At 40.1% G+C, this 23,864-nt stretch overlaps 1 protein-coding gene and 1 long non-coding RNA gene across 4 annotated transcripts in view; both read left to right on the top strand.

Annotated features, from left to right (window-relative positions):
* The first annotated feature begins 1,101 nt into the window (after window positions 1-1,101).
* On the top strand, window positions 1,102-2,459 carry LOC131107529 (uncharacterized). The gene is made up of 3 exons (XR_009120268.1): window positions 1,102-1,367; window positions 1,550-1,705; window positions 2,366-2,459. It is a non-coding gene; the product is annotated as an uncharacterized LOC131107529 (long non-coding RNA).
* Window positions 2,460-7,279: 4,820 nt separating this feature from the next.
* The window catches only part of dcc (DCC netrin 1 receptor), a 278,686-nt gene continuing 262,101 nt past the window's right edge, over window positions 7,280-23,864 (top strand). For all 3 annotated transcript variants that reach the window (XM_058057939.1, XM_058057938.1, XM_058057936.1), the window contains exon 1: window positions 7,280-7,710. In XM_058057939.1, the coding sequence (XP_057913922.1) occupies window positions 7,602-7,710 (109 nt within the window). In that variant the 5' untranslated portion in view covers window positions 7,280-7,601. The remainder of the gene's footprint in view (window positions 7,711-23,864) is intronic.

Below are 23,864 nucleotides of genomic sequence, written 5' to 3'. Positions count from 1 at the left end.
CAGGAAGTAGAGTGGTTGTCTCTCAACCTGAAGGTTGTGGGTTTGATCCTCCATCCTCCCATGTCTAAATATCCTTTGGGCAAGATATTAAACCCCCGTTTGCTCCTGATGCATCAGTAGGTAAATGTGCTAACAGTATCAAAGAGCCTTGGAGGTGGAAAAGCACTATACAAGTGAAAGGAGGTAGTCCTAGCTTATTTGCAGCGATAGATGTGCTAAAATTACAACATATATTTTTTTATCTAAAACACATTTGTTTGTTTTTTTCACAGATTAAGAAGTGTTTGAAAATGACATGTCCTGCTGTTTTGCGAATCATCTTCGGTGATGACTCCGACTCAAGAAAGCTACCCCTGTTGTCTGGACTTCCAGCAACTGTGGAAGAGCTCCAAACAACGATAAAGACATTTTTTCAGCTGGCAGAAGATTTCCGCCTCCAATATATGGATTCTGACTTCAATGCTTTCATGAACCTAACAGATATGTCAGATGTTCAAGACAAAGGCACAGTGAAGGTAATATGCACGACAACCATGCTGCCTGAAGAACCTACCATTATGCTGTACCCAGTGGACCCAGGGCAGTTGAATCCACACCCAACCTCACCTCCTGAAACATCTCCCGACTCCCTCCTACCCCAAACCACTTCATCATTGGCTTCATCCAGCAGTGATGACACAGTCCACACATCAACACCACATTCATCACCTCAAGTACAGCTCTCCAAGTGCTCCTGCTGGCCTAAGATTTTTGTGGTCCCAAAGTTTTCATATGAGGCTGAGTTGGAGTTGCAGTTGAAAAATAATGAGTTTGAGAGAGATGGCATATATTTCAACCCAGGACCAAAACTGAAAGGACAAATTCTTGATGGACTGGCTCAAGAAATAATGAAATACACAAAGTATCCAAAAGATTATCAGTGTGAAGAGGTGGCTGAAGCCTTAACTAGAGCCCATCCTTGTCTGGGGCAGTTGGGGAACAGGACAGGATTTTGGGGTTGGAAACAGTCCCAGAAATACAAGCTGCAGAACTATCGGACAAAACTGGGGCGGCTAGGTGATCCTGAAATTCGTGTGAACTCCTTAAAACACAAGAGGAAGGGACAAGGAAAAGCAGCAGCCAGTATAAAGAAGCCAAGGAAGGCAGAAGTTCACTACATTCCTTTGCACCCAACAGGCGAGACTGCAGAAAGTCTGGAGGAGGAGCGAATCAGTATACTATCAGAAATGAAGAAACGCTTCAATGAGGTGGTGATAAAGACAAAAATGGAAAAGACTTTTTCCCACAGATGACTGGAAATCGTGAATGAGAGACCAAGGATCGAAGACTTCAAAGACCGATGGCCAGCCTTGTTTCAGGAGAGTGGTGTAAGTATACACCACGGTGGACTATTGCATTTTGATATGGTTTAGAACTGGGTTGTTGACAGCTGTTCAGCTGTTGTTGTTATTTCTCCGAGCTTTAGGTCCGGTTGTCCGGTCCTGGTTCCACACACTTGCTGTATGTGATTGTATTTACATTTAATTTGCTTTTTTTTTTTTTTTTACAGGTGAATGATGAGTTCATGAGAATCACCACAAAACCACTACTGTCAAAGTTTTTTGCCCAGCTTGACCACTTTACTCCAAAGCTCAACTCCCTTTTCAAGTCCAAAGGAGGAGCGAAGGGACAGAAGATGAAGAATATCCTGGCAGTCTATGATGAGGTGGGTTTTAATTACATTGATGTTATCAAATTCATTCATTCATTAATTTTCTACACCCCTTACCCTCACGAGGGTCGCGGGCATGCTGGAGCCTATCCCAGCTGTTCCGGTATGAAATTTTATTTTTAATGCCAAGTGGCAAATTATCATACAGGAATTGATTTGAAGTGAATTCACTACTCTGTGCATTATTTTTTGTCAAAGTCGAAACATGTTTTTCAATTGTAAAATTGTTGGCGCATTTTGGTGTAATTATGGTTGATCGCCAGCACACGATAATTATTAACTTGAACTTTTTATCTTGGTCTGCAGAAGTATTTCCATTTCTCGTAAATTGAAATGAGCTTTGAAAAGCGGAAGATGACTGATATATTCATAGTTGAAATAGGTGTATCCCAATGACAGCATTGTAAGCTAGCTCATGCTAACTTGTTTTCTCGTATTATAATGCACAGAAAAGGGATAGAAATGTGTTCATTTTCAAGGGAGTCTATCTATCTATCTATGAATATATCAGTCATCTTCCGCTTTTCAAAGCTCATTTCAATTTACGAGAAATGGAAATACTTCTGCAGACTTCTCATTATCTCCACAACTGGCTTTTTATGTTGTTTACCATGTCCCCCTTATTAAAACCAAATACATGTACATGTGTTTCAGTGTGATGAAATAGATGCGAAGAGGGAGTGTGTGCTGAAGAGCCTGATTATCTACCTCAACGAGGATCCAGCTTCCCTTGTCAAGGAGTACCTGGTAAATTTCACTTTTAACAAAAGAGCATGTCTTAGCACTGGTAGTATGTTCCAGTGTTTAATCTTTGTTTTCTTTAATTAATAGCAGAACCTTGGGTAGTGTCTGCCCGGTTAGTGTTTTTTTGGGGGGGTTAGTCAAAAATGTATGTACAATTTTTCCTTGAATTGCATGCATGTTTTGGTTATGAGCTTACGAGCTGAGCTTATTCTTTCTGTATATCTGTTTCTGTTTTTCAGGCAACTGCTATTGAGGATACAGAAAATGATCTTGCAACAACTGTTATGTGCGTTTTCGTTGTCAGAGGTGGTGAGTGTGACTTTCCTGATAACATATGGGTTGTCATTGAAGGAGTTAAAGTCCTCTCCAATGTCAGAAGTGTCATTATGGCTTTTGCCTTGCTCTTTGGGCTTATCTATGCCTTGGATCTCAGCTATCCAGACAACCTAAAATACACATTTGAGTTTGTCCAGAAGATTCTAATGAATATGGATGGACACAAACTCAATGTGAAAATACAACAGTTGAAAATGAAGATGTTCATCTAAATGGAGGTATGAACTTTGGCCTATTGTTTGTTCTGTTGCCTGTTGTCTAACATGTTTAAACATTTGAAATTGCACTACTTTTCTAAACCTGTTTACCTCAAGAAACCAAGTGTGGAGGACCAAATGGGACAGAATGAAATAGATAAATGCATCTTTAAATAATTACATGTCGGTAGTTAAATTTTACAAATCTTTAAATTACTTAAATTCGTCATTACATAATACACCATTAAGTAATCAAATGCGTCAATAACTGTCTTTAAGTCTAATATCAGCTCATTTACTGTAGAAACGTAAGTATTTCAAATTATTTCACTATTTAATTATTATTAGTTATTTTAATAATTTTGTTAATTTTTTCACTATAATTGTTTCGTGGAGTTGTGGTTGCATGTTTATGAATTGTGCGGAAATAACTCCCAACACAAAAAATTCCTCTGACTTATGTGATCTCTAGATCAGCAGATCCTGCTTCCACATACTCTGTAAGGTTTAAAATACCTTTCATCAACTCCCGAGATAGTTAGGAGTTTGTATAACTTCTGGACTTCAGACCATTCGACCAGATTGACGTTAGTCACACCCACAGATTTTGATGGGTGTTTGTGATACATAATTCATGACGCTGCACCCCAAAGCCATGAAATAATTAAATTAGTAAATAATTAATCAACTAAATAAATTGTGTAATAATTATATATTGTTTTACATTAAATGAACTGGTATTTTAACTATTTGACACATTTAGTTCTTTAGAGATTGATTTATTTAATTTTGTCCCATTTGGTCCACCACACATAAATAGAAATGTAAAGGTCTGCTAAAATGTGGCTATTGATGCCAATCCAAGCTAAGAAACTATATTATTATATTACATATTAGTAGTGACGCCAATATCAACAATATACCTCAGCCCATCATGAGCAGACAATGTGGCATTTGACATATTAGCACTTTGTAACTCACAAATGATAAAGGTTGCACTTTCAGTGGTTGATCTGGTTAAATTATATTTTAGGATTGTTATTTCTAATAATGACAATTTTGGAAGGAAAGCTGCATCAGTGCATCTCTAACATGTTTATTGTAAAAAGCTGAAGTTTTGGCTATGTTGTACAGAAATGTGGATTTATCCCTTGTTTTAAATAAATCCTTGTCAGGTGAAGTTCCTTGTACTGTATATTCTTTGGGAGTTTGGGATTAATTTGACTAATTGTATTAATCATACATTTTTAGTTAAAATGAAGTAAAAACAATTCATTAGTTGAATTAAATTACTGTGTGTTAACTGTACTTTGTAGAAATTGATAGAACTGTCTCAATTACATTTTGTTACCTCAATTGCTGTAATTTGAGTTGGATGAACAGGAAAAAAAGATCAACTAACACAAATATATTACAATGTGCTAAGATAGTTTTTTTGAGTTGGGTCTAAACATATTTATTGGATGGAAATTCTGCCTACTATTTAATTGAGTTAGTCCAATTTGTTATTTTTTGGAGGGTTTAATGAAATTAATTTGTGTTACCTGTAGAGTTGGATAGACCCATCTCAATTATATATTTTTTTTACCTCATTTAGATTAATTTGAGTTGGATTAACAGGAAAAGAACAAGATCAACTAACACAAATATATTACAATGTACAAACATACTTTTTGTGACTTGGGGCTAAACATTTTAATTGGATGGAAATTCTGCCAACAATTTAATTTCGTTAGTCCAATGAGTTATTTTTTTCAGTGTACATATGAAAGAGACCTGATTCACATTTAAAAAATCTGAATTGTACTGTTTTTACAGCATTGAGAAAATTAAAAAGAAGTCACATATAAAACACCTTTATCCAAAAGCCCCCCTTTTTCCCAACAAACAACTTTTTCCAACTACTGAAAGGTGCTTATTTCACAAGCTCCCCTCAAATTGTATTTGACATAAAACCACATTACACAATTTCAACTCTCATTCAAGAAAAAAAAAGAACAGCAGTTAGTCTACAGCCACCAAGTAACGTTACGCTTATTTGAACATATACATTCTATTATGTGGTGTACATAAATGATGCAATAGTGCCACACATCTCTGCTTCTTTCTCGACCAGTGGTCTCAAACTCAATTTAACTGGGGGCCACCGGAGCTAGGGTCTGGGTGAGGCTGGGCCGCATCAGGTTTAAAAAAAAAACACATTTATTAAAAACAGAAAAATAATAAATAAAAAAAATTGTCTTTAGTGCGTTTGCTTCTGCCATACCCTCCACTTTTTCAGTGCTTTGGTTCCAACTTTCCACAAGAAAAGCTCTGATAAAACATTCCACTATTCTCAAATATCTTAATTTGTATTTTTCTATACAAAATAAGATGAAAAATAAATAAACAAATCAAGAATAAATAAATAAATCAGTAATAAATATATAAAATAACCTTAAAACTCACTGACAACAATATTAACAGTTATTTAACCTTTAACATGAACATTAATAATTTTACCCAATTAGCAAGTTAGCATCGTACTCAGTTACATCTGGGAGCAGCATCATAAGTTGACCACGTTTGATGATCTGCTTTATATTGTGCCTTGTATGTACAGTTTTATTCCAAATGATTTCCTGCATTTATTTGTACCGAGCATCATAAGCCTGTAGCTTCACTGCTAATACAATGTTGTAGTTGTTGTTGGACCAGACATTGACAGCGCCTTATTTATTGATTTGGACACAACAAACACTGCTATACTCACCAGAGACAGGCGGACAGGCACTTAGCAGCTGAAATAAAGCACCTGGAGTTGGTTTCCTGCCTGGTAATCCTGGCTCTCACCTGAGGTAGCAGGTCCTCAAACTGAGCCTGAAGTCCTGATGGAAGCTGTGTCGACCAGGCAGAGCTCCGGTAAGAATCATTGGAGCCAGCCGAGCTCTGTGCGCCTCCGAGGGTACAATGTACCCAGAAATGACAGCAGAGCTTCAGACTTTCAGAGCAGTTCAGCGCAGTGACGGTGGTGATCTTAGTCTTGGATGATGAGAAAAAGCAAAACAGATGGGCTCACTCGCGTGTGGCCGGGGCTAGATTGCATAAATTGTGTCTGGTGTGAACACAGCTTTATTCCGTCATTTCTGGGTACATGATACCATACAGCATCCATATGAAACGGGCCACACTAACATTAAACATTAAAGACAAACATTATGTCACGTTTGGGCATGGTCGTATAGAGTAGCGACCCCAGGATGCAGAGATGAGGACCCAAATGCAGGTAAAAATGGCTTTAATGAGGATGCTATGCAGCAGAACAACTCACTAGCATGTCCAACGGAAAAACGTACAGAAAGAGTACACACCCGAACTAAATAGACTGCGTGAAATTAGGAACAGGTGTGTGAGATACAAAAAGAAGGAAAACGGAAACAAGGCAAGACAGGAAGTGAAACCAAAACTAAGAGCATGAACAGAAAACTAAATGAACTGTCACGGGGCTAACTCTTGCATCGTGACACATTAACATTAAACATTTGACTTTGTCTTTTCCATATTTTGTGAACACAAATTAACAGTACTATTATCATCTCCTACAGTAACCCAACAAGCAGCCAAGGCAAAACCAACTCATATTGACCCATTATTCCCTTTTTTCACATTTTCAAAGCGCAGTAACAAGAACTGCATACAAGCATAAAAAAAAGTGTGAAGCCCTGTTCTCATGATGTCAAAATGAAATGATTTTTAAAAAGCTATTTTGATTCAACCACAACATTTATTGCTCATTCATAATCTAAAATGGATTGGATTGAACATACAGGTATTTCAGGAAAAAAAAGAAAAATCGAAAAGAATAGAAGAGAAAAAATAGAATAAAAATAGAAATAAAAATCAGCGTGTGGTCCACGGCGGAAAACGTCCGCAGACACGCCCGCTGTAAATGAATGTTCTCCCAGCTGGATGAGGAGTGATTAAGTTCCCGCTGTGACCAGAGAGGGCAGGAGAGTGGAGCTAATCTCTCCCCGCTGATGGTGCCCTCTTGGCGGGGCTGCAGCTGCTCCGCTCCGTGGTGTCATCTCCAGGCTTTCGGTCCACCCACTTCAGATCAATGCTCCATGCTGGCTCTAAGTCGCTCTCTTCCCTCTCTTTCTCTCTTTGGCTATCAGAGAAGAGAGACAGAGAGAGGAAGAGAGAGAGAGCGAGAGACACAGAGAGAGAGAGAGCGAGAGAAAGAGAGAGAGAGAGAGAGAGAGAGAGAGAGCGAGAGAGAGAGAGAGAGAGAGAGAGAGAGAGAGAGAGAGAGAGAGAGAGAGAGAGAGAGAGAGAGAGAGAGAGGTACTCCACGGTCACTCCATCGTCTGAGCAGACCTCCGGCGAGGCAGCGAGGATCTGAACCCTTCTTCCACCTCACCGATCGTGTTGGGCGTGCCGGAATGATGGAGACTTCATAGTTTCTGGAACTTATTTTCTTCTTCAAACGGGTGGAAATTCCGTTTGGGATTTTATTTTTGGGGACCACAACGCAGCTTTGGGACAGGAGAGGCTGTCTCCTCGTCATCCTGCCAACTCACTATCCTTTTTATTATTGTGGAGATTTGTGTATTCCTGCGTGACTCCCCGCGACCATGGAGATGCCCTTGTTTGGATGTTATGGAGATGTTTGGGAGGTGCTGGTCCTGAGGAGGACAGGTGGAATCAACCTGCTGCTGCTCTTCTGGCTGCTGGGTGCTCACGGTTAGTGCGTGCGCGTGCGCGAGTGCGTGTGTGATTGCTGCAGATCTAAGGGAAATTCGAACACATTGTTGCTTACATTATAAAGCTTACTGGGACCCGGTTCCGACATCTGGGAGGTCTACCCGGTTGTGTAGGCCACATGCTGCAGCGTTGGCCTGAGCTTCAGCACATTTGACTGGAGCTCACTGGTGCTGATCATTTGAAAACAAGTTTTTATTTATTTGTTTATTAATTTTTCATGCACACCTTATTTATGTATGTATATATATTTTTTTTTTTTACATGCTGCTTTAAGTGCTGCTTGAAGCAAAATTTTGCAAGACAGACCAATTCGAGATAAGATAGATTCTAATACATTCTGCCGCATTTAGTATAACTTGTGTTTACAGTTTTCACTCAGGATATTAAATTTTAAAAGACGTCTATATAATTTCGTTATTTACAATGTTAATGAATTAATACACTTCATGTCCAAATACTCTGCAGTAAATATTATAAAGGCCAGTGCAATTTGTCAGTGATTGTTTTGTTTCTAGTCTGGGACTAGATGAATGATTAGTTTTTTTAGTTCTCAAATTTTCGAGACAATCTCTTTGAAACAAATTCTTTGGGGAGGTAAAAGTTAAATCTTTTTTCCTCTGTTTTTGCATAGCAAATAACTTATTTCTTGTAACCTCTTCTTTTTTGGTGCCAGTCTTCCTGTTATGTTAAAGTGTGCTATGGACAAACAAGAGAGCAGCTGTGGGCCACAAATGCAAAAACTGCAAATGGAAGCACATTCATAATTTCCTGTATTTTTCCTTCTTTTAAAACAATCACTCTTTTTAGCGGTTTAGTGGATTTAACTGGATCACTTTAGTTGCATTGGAATTTGCTTCTTTCTAAATTTTTTTTTTCATGTCAATGGGATGGATAGCATTTGGTTTAGATTTTAAAAGAACGACTGGGTGCATTTAATTACTTTGATCAATGCCTTGGAGTTGTGGGGGGATGGCAACATTGATGCACACGTGCACCTTCGCAGCATGTCCAACTGTAATTGCTCCTCTACAGCCAAAGTCAGGGCAGACACATACATGTGCACAATTTGTGTCAGTGTTTTCCATACATTTATTTCATTTGTGGTGGCAGAGAAAATTTGGATTGCCACAAAGACATTTGGCAGTTGAGAGTTTCCCAAAAGCTACATTTTTAAAGGCCACCTATTGCGCTAATTTTGGTCCTTTTGTATCTTCTTCTGGCTCTCAACGAAGACGGTCACATCTTTTTCTTCTCTCCCTTATCTTCCTGCTTTGCTCCTATGTCTTGTATTAGTGCTGTTTCATGCTTTTAAGAACCTCTTTCTGCGATGCTCTTTAAATCTAAATCATGGAATTGATCGACTGGTCTCTCCACGCAATTGATAAGATCTTCTCGAGGAGAAGCTTGGGTGCGGGGGAATCTGTCTGCCCTGATGGAACGGTCACCAATGGATACATGGCGGACAGTTGTGGGACATTGTGCCTGGCGATTCGCCTTTCTGTAGAGGACATTGAAGACGTCTCTCTATTCGGAACCATGAACCTATTTTGTTGCTGATTATGCACTGTATCCCAGAATTCGTAGAATAGAAGCAACAGTTCAACGCGCCCCAACAGCTCCCCGTCATGATCGATATGATGGGTAAAGCGGACTGTGATATGAATCACAACAAGGAAAGCATCTTGGAGAAGCTTTCAGCTTTGCAAAGGCAGATGGATCGACTGAGAGACCAGAATGGACAACCAGCCGGGTCTATTGGAATGTGGCTACTCGTATTAACCCAAACAAACTACTTAGACTGCATTTCGCCCTCCACCCTGCCGCTCTGATTGGTCACAGTCCCATGCGCTCCCAAGGACTAGTGTCTAACCCCACTTTTTAATTTTGTCGGTATATCAGTTGATAATAAATGAATACCCCCTTGGAAAGCTAGATAAAAAGTGTTTAGGGGCTTCTGGCAGCTCATGAGCAACTGGTTAGAGACCCCTGACTTACCCTGTCTGACCTCAAAGAGTGGTAACGTAGGTCCACGTTTATTGAGTTTATTGATGTCTATTGATATTTATTGACAACATTGGTAGTGTAGATTTGGTCATTAAATATTTTCTGGGGAACTAGCCCTATTTAAATAAACTCGGGTAGATCCACTGATTGACCCTATTAGGAACTCCAGACATTAGTGAGCTTGTATTTTGCATGCTTGGAGGTATGTGTATGAACTCAAAGTGTGGTAATATAGGAGTAGAAACGTATCCTTACACTTTTTTTTTGCAGGACTACCTGTTTAAAAAAAAACTCGGGTAGACCCTTGACTGTGGAGGAAAAAGGCTAGACATTGGTCAGGTTGTAATTTGCACCCCACGCTCCGTATGCACACTCTATCATGCTACGCAGACAACCTCTTACTTACACAAAATAAACACAGCAAGGACACTGATAAATTTTTACTTACAGCTTGTGCTTCGGACTCGTCAACATAACCAAGCAATGTTGTAAAAGCCATTGGACTTCAGCAATAGTTTGGCAGATAGACCAGCTTCGCCCATGCAAAGTCTACAGCTTGTACCCATGCACACCCATAGAATGAAACTTGTGACATCACTGTTCGCTCTACTCCCTCATATGGGATGTTAGAAAAAAAAACCTTCTGAATGCGAGCCTTCGAATGCACAAACAGAAAATTGCTGTCCAAAGTGCTGGGCTCGTTGGTCATATGAGGATTGTACATCCTGCAAGTTCAGAATGAAGTTCAAGAGTCAATGAGGATCAGGCAGCTTTTTATTTGGCAGGAGCCAATTGTGAACTATGAAAAAACTCACAAGTCACAACTCACAACCTTTGGAACTATGCGTTAACGTTTTTCCACAATGCATTTTGTCAGAACAAAGCATTAATTGGAGGACAAGCAGCAAAGAAGATAGATGGTGCTGTAATGTTGCCAGGCTGAGGCTGAGGAGGGAGGCTGACATCATCACAGCGCCCATGAATGCTTTGCTTGGACGAAATGAATTATGTTTTTTCATTTTAAACTCATATTGGTACTTGTTTGTATATATAGTATATATATTTTTACTTTGGAGTTCTTTACAAGATGACACCGTGAGTCAGAGTGTTATATTGAGTAATAATCCTGCGATTTACAATGTGTTGACGGGCAAGTGGTGAGTGCAGTGAGTGGCTCCTGCCAAAGAATTATAATTTCCTCACTGACTCACAAGTGTCGCAGCATTTAAATGATTAGTATTTCTGAAGGAAAGCAGATGTCACAAGATTATATAAGCTGTATAAACCACAGGGTTTAAAGTTTAAGGAAAAAGTAGTAGTTGTAGTGGAAATGACGGTATTTAATTTAGAATTAAGGAATCCTACTTTGCGAAAATTTACTTATCCCGGTTAGGTTTGGAGCTGTATATAGAAAAAAAACTGTAATATAAAATAAAATTAACTTGACCATCTTGGGGCGTAGATAAGGGCACAGTGACATTTGAAATAAATATGCACATTAGGGATTTGGTTATTGAATAAATGAATGCGAACTCGTGGATGAGTTGTCTGCTGCCAATGAATTATGTTCAAGCACTTCATTTAGCTTATTGGTGGTGGGAGAGTACACATGCTGTTGCTGCCCTTTTGTGTGTGTGTGTGTGTATGCAGTTGATGTTCCCTCTGCAGCTCAACTGTGAAATCCTTTGCTGCATATTTGAGTCAGACAGAGTACTTATCTGTGTAGTTTCTATGTCCTTCATTTATGAATTGTATTTACACCCATGCTGTGCATCAGCATTTTTTAGAGGGCTTCATAGTAGAAACAGGTGTATCCCAATGACAGCATTGTAAGCTAGCTCAAATTAACTTGTTTTCTCATGTTATAATGCGCAGAAAAAGGAAAGAAATGTGATCATGTTTCACATAAGGATTGTGAATGATGAGCAAAATTCCCCACAAAAAGTGCAGTTCCACTTTAAACCCTCATTAACATCCAAATGTGCAAAAGCTAATTTTGGGGGATGCCTGGGATTGGGGCTGCATGGCGGACAAGTGGCCATCTCTGTGTGGAGTTTGCATGTTCTCCCAGTGCATGCGTGGGTTTTCTCCGGGTACTCCAGTTTTTCAAAAACATGCTAGGTTAATTGGCGACTCCAAATTGTCCATAGGTATGAATGTGAGTGTGAGTGGTTGTTTGTCTATATGTGCCCTGTGATTGGCTGGCGACCAGTCCAGGGTGTATCCCGCCTCTCGCCCGAAGACAGCTGGGATAGGCTCCAGCACCCCTGCGACCCTCGTAAGGATATGCGGTAGAAAATGAATGAATCAATGTTTGGGATGGTTCAAAACTGTTTTTCATAAGGCGTGGTAAACTGCCGCTTCGCGATGTCACAGAGGGGCAGACTTCCTTACATGGTTTATAGTTAGGTGTTTAGCTGTGCGATAGGAGCCCACGACTCAATACAAAGAGTTGAAAAATGAGAATAATAGATCCCCTTTAACTGCTATAAACAAGGGATGACTATATAGCATTAAAATAAATGAATTAGAATAATTATTTGTGCACACACATGCTTTATAAACTACAAAGTGGGCACATCACAATCACAATATTTATAGTGGTATATCAATTCTCCCTGGTTATCATGGTTATGAAGGGTAAATTTAGGAAGCTGTGCATAAAGGAGGAATGATAATGCGAAGTGGGCTGCGTTCATTTAGCACATGTAAAGGTACTTCATTCACAGAATGCTTCATTCACCCATTCATGCAATGGTATTGGCTTGTCGTTGCCATAGACGTCTGATTCACACACTGATAGAATCGGGAGCACCAGAGGCTCAGTGTCTTGCACAAAGATGTTCAAAGAGTGGGAAGATGAATCAGCCATTTTCCAGTTGCTTCATGTGGAGGCTTATGTGATTTTTTTTAAGTGAAGATTTTGCCATCTTGTCAGCACAGTGGCTACTCGCTTTTGGCAGATTTCCCAAACCCACTCACTACAAGGGCTGTCTTGGACTGAGGATTTTCATAGTCTAATCTGATTTGTGATATTGTCCATAGTCGACTCATTGTCAAGATGTTTTTCCTTGAGCACACAAATAGGGATCCCTCAAATAAACAGATCTCCTGTGGCTTTTTCCGCCTTAAAGAAAAAATGCTGAAGCACTGAGAAATATAATATAATATAATATAATATAATATAATGCCTTTTTTCATGAAAGGTTAAAATGTTTAATTTAGCAATACATTTAAAATTTGCTTAAATACGCTTATTTAGTAAGTATCTGACCACCAAAAAGTATGACATATTAATATATTTTTGAAAAAACAATATAGAGCGAAACCGCAAAATTCTAATCGGCTTGCTTGAGTATAATATTAATTAATTTATTAAGTTTTGTAACTATTGTATAATCTATTTTAAATGTAGTAAATGTAGTTTAAAAAACCTCCAGTAGCTTGCTGTACAAACTGTCTGTCAAAATTTATTTACAACCAACTCAAATTAAAGACATTTTTATACTCTGCTGAATGAATGCATGAGACCCTAGACCTGTAGTTCGTAAGGTCCTCAACATACACAGGCTTTGTGCTCACGATGCAGTTCAACAAAACCTTAGCTCCACAAACAGACTTACGTCGTTAAGTCCAGTTGACATACTGTACACAAAATGGGTTTTTGACATCATATTATTCTTGTCCCATGCAAAAATGGAGTGATTGCAGCCAGTGTGCTGTATTTTCGACAAGGGCAGCAAGTAACTATTTTGGAGTGTTTTGAGGAGTAAGAAAGATTATCACTGCCAAAAACAAAATTGTCGGCACCAATAGAACAAAGGCTGAGAAAATGCGTAAATGCGTAAGTTAACACTGATTATTCTACCACAGTCATCTTTTGCAATATTGCGGTTTGATTATTGCTCCCTGGCTGGTGGCTCTTGTAGCAAAACCAAAGTTATGTGTATCTACTGTCGCTGTGTTTGACTTATCACAAATTGCATGGCCTGCCAGAGACTGGAGCAATGCAGGTATTGTTTTTATTGTCATATACAGTGCTACCGTGGCATAAGAGTGGCCCAACTAACGAGTATTTTTCACATTTTTACATCTCTCTGATGATTTTTGCATTGAACTGCCAGCTAAAATTGGAGTAACAGCTGCTATTGAGGGGCTGTCAATGTGATGACTGTGTTGGTTGTTTGCCTATACTATGTGCCCTGCGATTGGCTGGTGACCAGTCCAGGGTGTATTTTGGTATAAAATATGCATTTAGAATTGTTTTCTTTATGTTAAACAATAGACTAAAGTAAAACTATAAAAACGTGTTTTGTGTTAGGTACGGGTGTAACGATACACTCAGCTCATGTGATAATATGATACACGTGATTGGGTTTACGAAAAAGAGGAGATTCAAAGATTCTTTATTGTCATATTAACAACACATGCATGCTCATGAGATGGTATGAAATTAAGCACTGAGGACTTTTGTCATGAAATTGTAAGATAAAACCATTGTATAAAAATATTAAAAACAAATATATGCGTTAAAAAGTATTTGCATTAGATTAGTGCAAAACAACAGCATTCCACCTGTCCATGTGAGGGGGCAGGTCATTGCACATGTTTCTGGTGAGGGGGACAGTGCTGTGTGTGTGTGTTTTATAATGGTGGGAGGGGGTGACAGAGTTCAGCAACTTAACAGCTTGTGGGTAAAAGCTGCTGTAAAAGCTGTTGAGTCTACTCCTGATGCTCCTCCACCTCCGGCTTGAGGGGAGGTGGGGGACAAACAGTGAGCTTGTGGGTAAAAGCTGCTGTAAAAGCTGTTGAGTCTACTCCTGATGCTCCTCCACCTCCGGCTTGAGGGGACGTGGGGGACAAACAGTGAGTTTGTGGGGTGGGTGAGGTCCTTCATGATGTTGTGGGCTTTTTTCCTGCACCTGGCTGTGTCGTGGTTGTGGGTAGGCTTACTCTCACAATCTTTTGTACCGCTTTCACCATCCTGTGCAGAGGCTTTTTCTGTGATGCAGTAGCAGAGAACACACTCTGATGTACATACATCTGTAGAATGAGGTCAGGACTGAGCTCCCAAGTCAGGGAAACCTGAGCTTCTTGAGGAAGTAGAGTAGCTAGTGGGCTTTCCTGACATAAGAGGAGGTGTTGAGACACCATCTGAGGTCTTTGGTGAGTTGTACGCTTAGATCACTAGCACTGGAGACCATCTTCACAGCTGTTTTTTCAATGTGCAGGGGAGACAGGATGCGTCTGGCTCTCCTGAATTCCACAGCCATCTCCTGCGTTTTCTTCACAATGATGCAGAGGTGGTTTTCTCTGCACAAATCCTCCAGGTGTTCCACCTCCTGACAGTATGCAGACTCATCACGGTTGTTAAGGCAGCCCACCTGTCACGCTGCACAGTGACATGTGTTACCTTGTGTGTCGGTTTGGGGGTACGCCCAGTTCATGTGGTTATTAGGACTCTTACTGCTCTCTGTGTGCATCTACAGATGTGGACCTCCTTGGAGTTGGGCGGAGCTACCTGACGGGCGCAGCTGCTGACAATCAAGCTAATTCCCGGTTCCCTTCTTTAGGCACTGAGCTGCGGCAGGAGGGTGCTGGATTATTCCTTTGTGGACGTGACAGACTAACCCCAGTACCTCCTCCAGCGTTACACACGCCTCGGCCACGCACCCTCCTACCCGTCCGGTAGCCCGCTGGCCTCTAAGACTGCTCTGTTCTTCCTTGTATTTTGTGTTGTGCCTGCGTGCACCCTTCCACGGAGCTCCCTTTTTTGTGCTCCGGCGCCTTTTGTTTATTGGGTCTCCTCACCTGAACTATTAAAGCAGCTTGACCTTACCTGAGCGTGCTGTGTCCTGCATCTTGGGATCCACCCTCTCCGCCACACGGTCAGAACGTGATACCACCACTGTTGTGTCGTCTGCAAAGTTTACAATATGACTGCTGGGGTGGTTTGCTGTGCAGTCATATGTCAGCAGAGTGTACAGGAGGGGACTCAACACACAGCCCTGGGAGGTGCCGGTGATGAGGAGATGTGGATTTTGATTGTGGTCTGTCAGTTACAAAAGCTCAGTTCAAGTGTGTGTAGTTTTGTCACCAGCTTTTGTATAATTATTGCATCAAATGCAGATGTGAAGTCCTTGATCTCCAAGTGGATGAGGACAGCGTGTGCACTACTGATGAGATGGCATCATCAGTGGATCTCTTTCTGCGATAATCGTACTGGTCTGGGTCCACAGTGACATCATTCCCAATCCTTATGTGAAACATGAATACATACATCCCTTTTCTGTGCATTATATCGCCCAAAAAGTTACTGTTAATGTCTAAGTAGCTGTGTCCCGATGACGTGCATTTTAGCTAGCTTCTATTAACTTATTTTCTTGCGTTATAATGCAAGGAAAAGGGAAATAAATATATATTCATGTTTCACATAAGGATTGTGAATGAAAAAAGTGCAGTTCCCCTTTAATGTCTTTCCACATACTATCCTAAGGGTCGCTGTTGGAGAAGTGGTCCGAGGACTGCAGAAGTGTATTCCTTCAAATCCACCTCTCCCTCCTTTTCAGGTACTTGTCTGAAGATCTGCCAGTCTGAACACTGAAAGTAGTCCTGTCGCACAGAGTCTGCATCTTTGGGCCACATGGTGACATCTCTCTGCATTAGTTTGCTATGTTTTAGCAGTGGGCAGGAAGCGGGACCATCATCATGAATATGGTTGGAGAAGCCCAGGCGGTGCTCAGGGAGCTGAGTGGGGCATGTAAAGAAAGTGATATCAGGGGTTAAGAGTTTAGTTTTAGCTTGATGTGGTTTATGGCTGTAACAGTAGACCATGTTAGGGATTATTATTTTGCTTGTTGTTACGGCGATGTAGTCTGGTGTTTGTGTGTCTCACCCAACATTACAGTAACATTACGGAAACTTAGTGAATACTGTAGAATACTACATATCATTCACAGCGTCTTTGAATGAGTCTTCTGAATACCTTATTATCATTCATATTATTTCACTTCATTTCGCATTCATTTTCACAACATTCAGGGTAGCAATTTTCCACATCCACGAAATCCCCCCTTTTCCCATACTACCCCATTTTCTGTACAGTGTTTCAAATCAGCTTCAGCTCTTCGGAATTCACACATACGTGCTACACAAATTCTTTATGTACATTATCAATATTTATCAATATTTTATGAGCATTATTACTATTAAGTCATTGATAGGGATTTGACACAACTATTGGACACATGCTGTTGTGTGTTCATCCAAATAGTAGGGGTTTATATCTCTCTTTATGAATATGGAATTTAAAAGCTGCAGTTTGTGCATTCCTTCTCTAAGCCTCTTTTGTGATCAGATTTATCTTGAAAGCTTTGTCTATATCCAGAGAAAGACTACTTTCACAAGTACAGCACCTCACTGTTTAGTTCACTCACCGTATCTCTGCCACTTCTTACTTTATTTGCTCTGCTGCCCAGTGAATATTTGTATTTGATTGTGTCTGTATTCCATATTTACACACACAAACACATTATCTGCACCTTTTGATCAAATAGTTTTAGTGCGTTATAATCAGTGATGTGTGGTCAGGTGAGTCAGGTGAGACATGCTTGTCTTGTCACTTGTCATAATGGAAAAAAAGATATAAAAGAAATAATAATATTTGCCCATTGACGTATTAAAAGGGTATTTTCTTTACAATTCCAATTGTTTTGTGGAGTGACACTTGGAAAATATTTGCTCAGACAACTCGGTGAAGGGCACCAGGACTTTCTACAGCCTCTGTGATGTCATTATTCTTGCCAATCTGACAATAAAATATACGGAACTGTCATACGGGAGGCACTTGCAATACCGATGCATCCCTAAGAGGTGGGGCCGTGTGTGGGCTGGAAGATGCTTGCCACCCACCTTGCACAGAGAAAAAGCCAGCTTAAAAAGAAACTTTATTGAAATACAGAAACAGCATTGCCTTATAGAGCTCGATTTACAACCAACTCAAATTAAAGACATTTTTATACTCTGCTGAATGAATGCATGAGACCAGAGACCTGTAGTTCGGAAGGTCCTCAACATACCCAGGCTTTGTGCTCACGATGCAGTTTAACAAAAACCTAAGCTCCACAAACAGACTTACGTCGTTAAGTCCGGTTGACATACTGTACACAAAATGGGTTTTTGACATCATATTATTCTTGTCCCATGCAAAAATGCAGTGATTGCGGCCAGTGTAACAGCAAGTAACTATTTTGGAGTGTTTTGAGGAGTAAAAACGATTATCACTGTCAAAAATAAAATTGTCGCCACCAATAGAACGAAGGCTGACAAAATGCGTAAATGCGTAAGTTAACACTGATTATTCAACAACAGTCATCTTTCGCAATATTGCGGTTTGATTATTGCCCTCACTAAATTGTGGTTTTTCAGAAATTAATGAATTAATAAATGATCACCGTTTAGTGGTAGACTATGGTCTATTATTAGCCAAAACATATTGAAATACAAGTTATATGTAGTATACTGGTCACTAGGCAAGCGTAATGACACACAACAGTAAGACATTCTTACCTTACATTACCGTCCAAATAGTGAGCAAATGTAGCATATCCCCTCTGTGAAAAGTTATACTGTATCTCTTATAGATAATCTCTTATAGGAAAAGCTAGCAGATCAGTGCAATGTTGAAAGAGCCACTCCCGTCGCCGTGCTGCCCGAATTATTCTTGCTCCCAGGTCCACTGTGTTATTAACAATGGTGGTACCATTTCCAAAGGAGTTACACAGTCAAACATGGTGCTTTCATAGCTGAATTGAGGCCTTGTCCACACATAGCAGGGTATTTTGAAAACCTCTTTGTTAATTATCAAAATGACGTCATAATACCTAACATTCTATCCAATCAGAATCGTCCTCTGTCATCCCATCACTTCCACAAACATAAAACACAACTCGCTCGTGTGGACTGACAAAGAGGCAGATTTACTTAAAACGTTTTTTTTTTATAATACAAAGTCAGCAAGACGCAAGAAAATATTGATTCGGAATCTTGCCAAAGCAAGTCGGCGTCAAAGGACACCTCAGACGTGAAATTTTGATTTGAGCGAAGATGGCCAACATCTGCTCTTTAAAGTGAATATTTGAGCATGCAAATACAGGTAAGCAAAAGACGCTTGATATAAATAGCTACAACCAACACAGTTCTGAGGGCATCCATGTTGTTTCTGATATAAACACAGGTCACGTGTGTGACATCACATAATACGTTGGCACAGGTAGTGACGCTGGGAAACATAAACTCCAGTTATTGGCGTCCACACCCAAACACCAAATTAATTTTTTCTCCAAATCCACACTTTGATGTCCTGATCAGGTTATGAGTTTCGCTGAAGTACTGAAGTTACCGTGGTGATATAGCCACTTTTAAGACAGCCACCTTTGTGGTAGATGCAAGCCTGGCTTTAGACGCAACATATGCCACTACCACTAACCCACTAAACTAGCGTCGCAGTACACCCCTCAGGAGGGAACATGTACATGTACAACAAAGTATCAGAACCTTTCCTGGAGGAGTGTGCATGTACTTTATATACAGATAAAAAGAGAAGAACACAAAAAAAGTAAAACTTTATTGTTTTAAATTAAGTTAATTAGTCTCTTCTTTTTTGGTTATCCTCTTAATGAGCAACCTGCATTAACGTATTAACTTTTCTTTAAAAAAAAGGAAAATCTATCTATGATTTATGTGTCATTTTTTACATTTGAAGGGACTGACATGCCACTGAAGCTCACAATTATTATTATTATTATTTACAAATGATTCCTTGTAATAACAGTAACTGTACTTGATTACCAGGAAATACCAAAAATCAAAACACACGGAGCAAAGCAAAGGTCTCGACAAAATACGCAAAACATCAAAGATTTTCAAAAAAGTCTAAAAAGCGGACTCATACCAGGAAGAGAAGGGGGGGGGGAAAGCTTGAACTTGCAAAACAAAAAGCGACAAATGTGCTGGTTTCAAAAGACAGGGAACGGGGAGGAAGCAAATTGTAACAGGTGAGACACATTAGGGAGGAACGAGGTAACCAAGGAGACAGAGAGAGGGTGAAAGTGAAGACACAGGTGAGATGCATTAGGGAGGATCGAGGTAACCAAGGAGACAAAGACACGGTGGAAGTGGAGGAACACGAAAACAAGTCAGTCACCAAAATAAACTTTCTGAAAAGAAAATTATGAAAACAGACATCACAAACATCACACATGGAAGGTATGTTTAGACATAAAGTCTCATTAAATGCCTCTGGATTTACATTTTTTGTATTAGTTTCCCTTACCATTGTACCATCGGCACCACAGGGTCAAGTTCATTTTATTTTAAAAGTAGTTTTGTATTCATATACGTACTGCCGGAAGTAATTTCAGGATACCTTTCAAAATAACATGTCTATATATTATTTTATTGAACACACAAATATGAAGACTCATCATTATGAGACAATCTAAAAGGTTTTCAAATTGTATTGAAAAATAAGAGAAATGTATTTGTAAAATTGAGGAATGAGCCCAGATTGAAAAGAAACTTAAGCTCATGTGCCTGGGAGGCGAAAGCCATGTCTATGTGAAAGTGAGCGTCAAAGTAGTGTGAGTGAGAAACATATTTATTATCTAATATCTATTGTGTGTCTCCTTGTAATTTTCCATGCGTCATATCTTGAGATTTGTGCAACTCTGGTTGTGCTAGGTCAGCCCGTGTGTTTGTGTGAGTATTGTAAAGGCCACAAAGAAGTAGCCCTAAACCTATTCATGGTGGCCCACTACAAATAAATGTATGTATGGGAAAGACTGGCTTCATTAAGGTGACCTCTTCAGGCAGAAGAAATGCAAACACTGCTGCAAGCCCACGAAAAAAGTGAAACAACCGAAGTGAAATTTAATCAAAATGGCATTAAAGCTAAAAGCTCTAAGCTGTAAAACCTTTTCATTAAGGAGCAAAGTGAATAAAGTCAAAGATGATCCATTAGAGACACTGCAAGCTTTTAACACTCAAGAGATGCCAATTTCCACTCACAGCCACCCGTCCATACATCCAGTTGATGTGTGGTTTGGATGCAGATGCTTTAAAATTCTTCACGCTGCCGCTGTGGGCGCCAAGTGTGCTGCTGCAACAAATGACATGTGCGCCACTGAGGTCTGGAGGTTGATTGCCGGGCCAAATGAAAAAGACTACATGCAATCAGCACCAGGAGCAGGCAGATTAATAATACACCAAAGTGAAAATGACATATCAGCTGACTTTCATTTACTTCTTACCTCCTGTCGCGGACAGGAAGTCCTTTCCTACCTTACCTTTTTAATTACTGCACAGCTTCAATCATCAGTCAGTTGTCAGCTGAAAGCAAAAAATTACAATAATTTACCAGCAAATGTTTTTCAGTGTGGTGCAGTTTATTGTCTAAAAGTACAAGACAGGTAGTAGCACCCCTGGAAGAAGGTCAAGTTAACTTCATTTTTATTTTTATTTCACAACCACATAAGTCATTTAAGGATGGCTTTACATTATTTTAATGATTGTATTGACATGACAGCACACCCTTTCTGTCTCTACATGCTCATGTTTACAATTCATCATCTGCTCTCCGTATCACATGCAGAGGAGCGATCACTTTCATGAAAGGACATTCATCTTTTTGAAAGTGGATTATTTTGTAGTCTTTCTATTGCATTCTCTTATGAACATTTGTGAAATGTTACTGGAGGAGAAATTGCTTGGTTGGCCCAATCTTCCCAACACACATGCACACACACAGCACCTGCATGTGCATAACAAGTCATCGGGAACGATACAAAGTTGAAGGTGACATTAACACTTGCTTGTGTGGTCTTTAAAGTACACGTATGAAAGAATGCTGCTGCTTTGTCATGACTTGTATGCAGACTGAGGTTTGACCACACAAACAAGGTGAGCTGACAACAAACGGGTCTGACTCGGAGGTCTGGGAATGACAAATAGTCCATCATGTTTGTCTGAAATCCAGAAACCTTGAATACTTAAATGTTCCCTTCCCGTGTAGCACCACTACCTGATGTGATGAATCTCAACAACTGCAGTGGTTTCACCTCATAAATATTAATTTGGCAAAGTGTTGCGTCATACAAGATTGCACAGAGCACTCCAGTAAACCCTGACCAAACCCCCCCACCCACCATGCAGCAGCATACCACCCAGCACAGCGAGTTGGATTTATAGCCACTTATAAAGATTAGTGATGCGTCCTGCATGCAGCAAACACACATCTTTTCTCTTTCTGTTTTTCACACATGTGCACACACACACACACACACACACACACTTGGCCTCGAGGAGTATATTTTCACCAAGTTCTGTTTTAAAAGGGAACTGCACTTTTTGCCCATAATTCACAATCCTTATGTGAAACATGAACACATATTTCTTTCTGTTTTCTATGTATTATAACACGAGAAAACAAGTTAATTTCAGCTATCTTACAGTGCTGTCATTGGGATACACCTATTTCGACTATGAAGCCCTTGAAAACTAAACTTTGTTTTCGTTTGATATACACGATCCCATCATCTCTTCAGAAATACATTCAAATGAGCGGCTAGGACATCGCTTTGTCAATCAACACCATCCTGTCACTCTTCATCATGACCCAGCACACATCAGTGAGAGTGTGACCCTGGGAGAACTGTGATTCAAAACACAATATCTTCACTGACCCAGAAGACTTCCACGTCTCAGTTTGTTTCCAGAGAAGCAAACTTCTGAGAAATGTCACAACGACTTAGCCAGCTACTGTCACACAGCCACAGTAGGGCGACGCCTGCAGCCACGTCAGTAGGTTTGCTGCATGCACCATCCGGTCATGATGTTAATTTACTGCCTCGAGCGGCAACGTCAAACTGCATCAGCAACAGGAGGTGACAGTGCAGCTGCAGGATGACACAGCACTGACATCACAGGCTAATTAATGATTATCAGCCATGGTGACTTTACTTGGATTCTTGTAAGAGTGGGTTTAGAGTGTTCTGTCCTTGTATTTTATGTAGAAGAGCCAAATAAATTAGCAGATGCTTGGAAGTGGTCTTCATTGTTTAAGACCTTGTTCATAGCTTCATTCAGGTTTTCACAACAGGCGCAATTATTCCTAACACTGGCGACTATTGCAGCCGTAACCCACGACAAACAAAAAACAAAAATTTGAACACCCGTTTTCACTTTCTGTCTTCCACCCACTCAGCTCCCCTCGCACTGGAACACACATGAACATGAGTCTTAATTACAGTGGTGGGAAAAAATGGAAAAAGTGTTTGCCACCGACGTGATTTCTTTGCATGTTTGTCACACTTAAAGGGTACCTATTATGCTTTTTCCACTTTTCTGACCTATGGGTGGGTGTGTCTGGAGGCGCGCCGTGGGTGGAATACATTAAAACAGACCATTTTTGCGGGAACCATGAAATCCAAAGAAATACAGCTGAGCATGTAGAGATTCTGGAAGACCTAGAACACTTTCTGTGCTGGTTATCATGTGTAGCTGCAATATGGGAATCCACAACTCATCTCAATTTTGCCAGAAAAAAAATCTTTATGATCGCCAAGACCTTTGTGAACTATACTGGTCTGATGAGGCAAAATTTGAAATGTTTGGAAGGTGTGTGTCCTATTACATTTGGCATAAAAGTAATGCCACATTTCAGAAAAAGAACATCATACCAACAGTCAAGTGGTGGAAGTGTGATGGTCTGGGGCTGTTTTGCTGCTTCAGGACCCATAAGACTTGCTGTGATAATTGAAACCATGAATTCTGTTGTTTACAAAAAAAATCCAGAAGAACTTTCGACCATCTTTGGGTGACCTCAAGCTGAATGAACTTGAGTTCTGCAGCAGGACAATGATCCCAAACACTAAAGTTGAACTTGATCTGCTGTGGGGCCAGCTTGGCTTGGATCTCTGCCTCCAGGGCTGCAAAGGCCTCCATTAGTTCTCGTTCTCCACCCTTGAAATTTGTCCCTCGGTCCGACAGCAGCTCAAAGGGTTTCCCTCCTCTTCGGAGAGACATGTGGAACGAGTCTGTTTCGATGGCAGAGAGAAGGTCAAGATGGACAG

Source organism: Doryrhamphus excisus, chromosome 19 (genome assembly GCF_030265055.1).
Source record: "Doryrhamphus excisus isolate RoL2022-K1 chromosome 19, RoL_Dexc_1.0, whole genome shotgun sequence".
NCBI classification, from domain to species: Eukaryota; Metazoa; Chordata; class Actinopteri; order Syngnathiformes; family Syngnathidae; genus Doryrhamphus; species Doryrhamphus excisus.
Note: the sequence above shows the minus strand (reverse complement) of the source record. Positions and strands in the feature narration are given on the sequence as shown.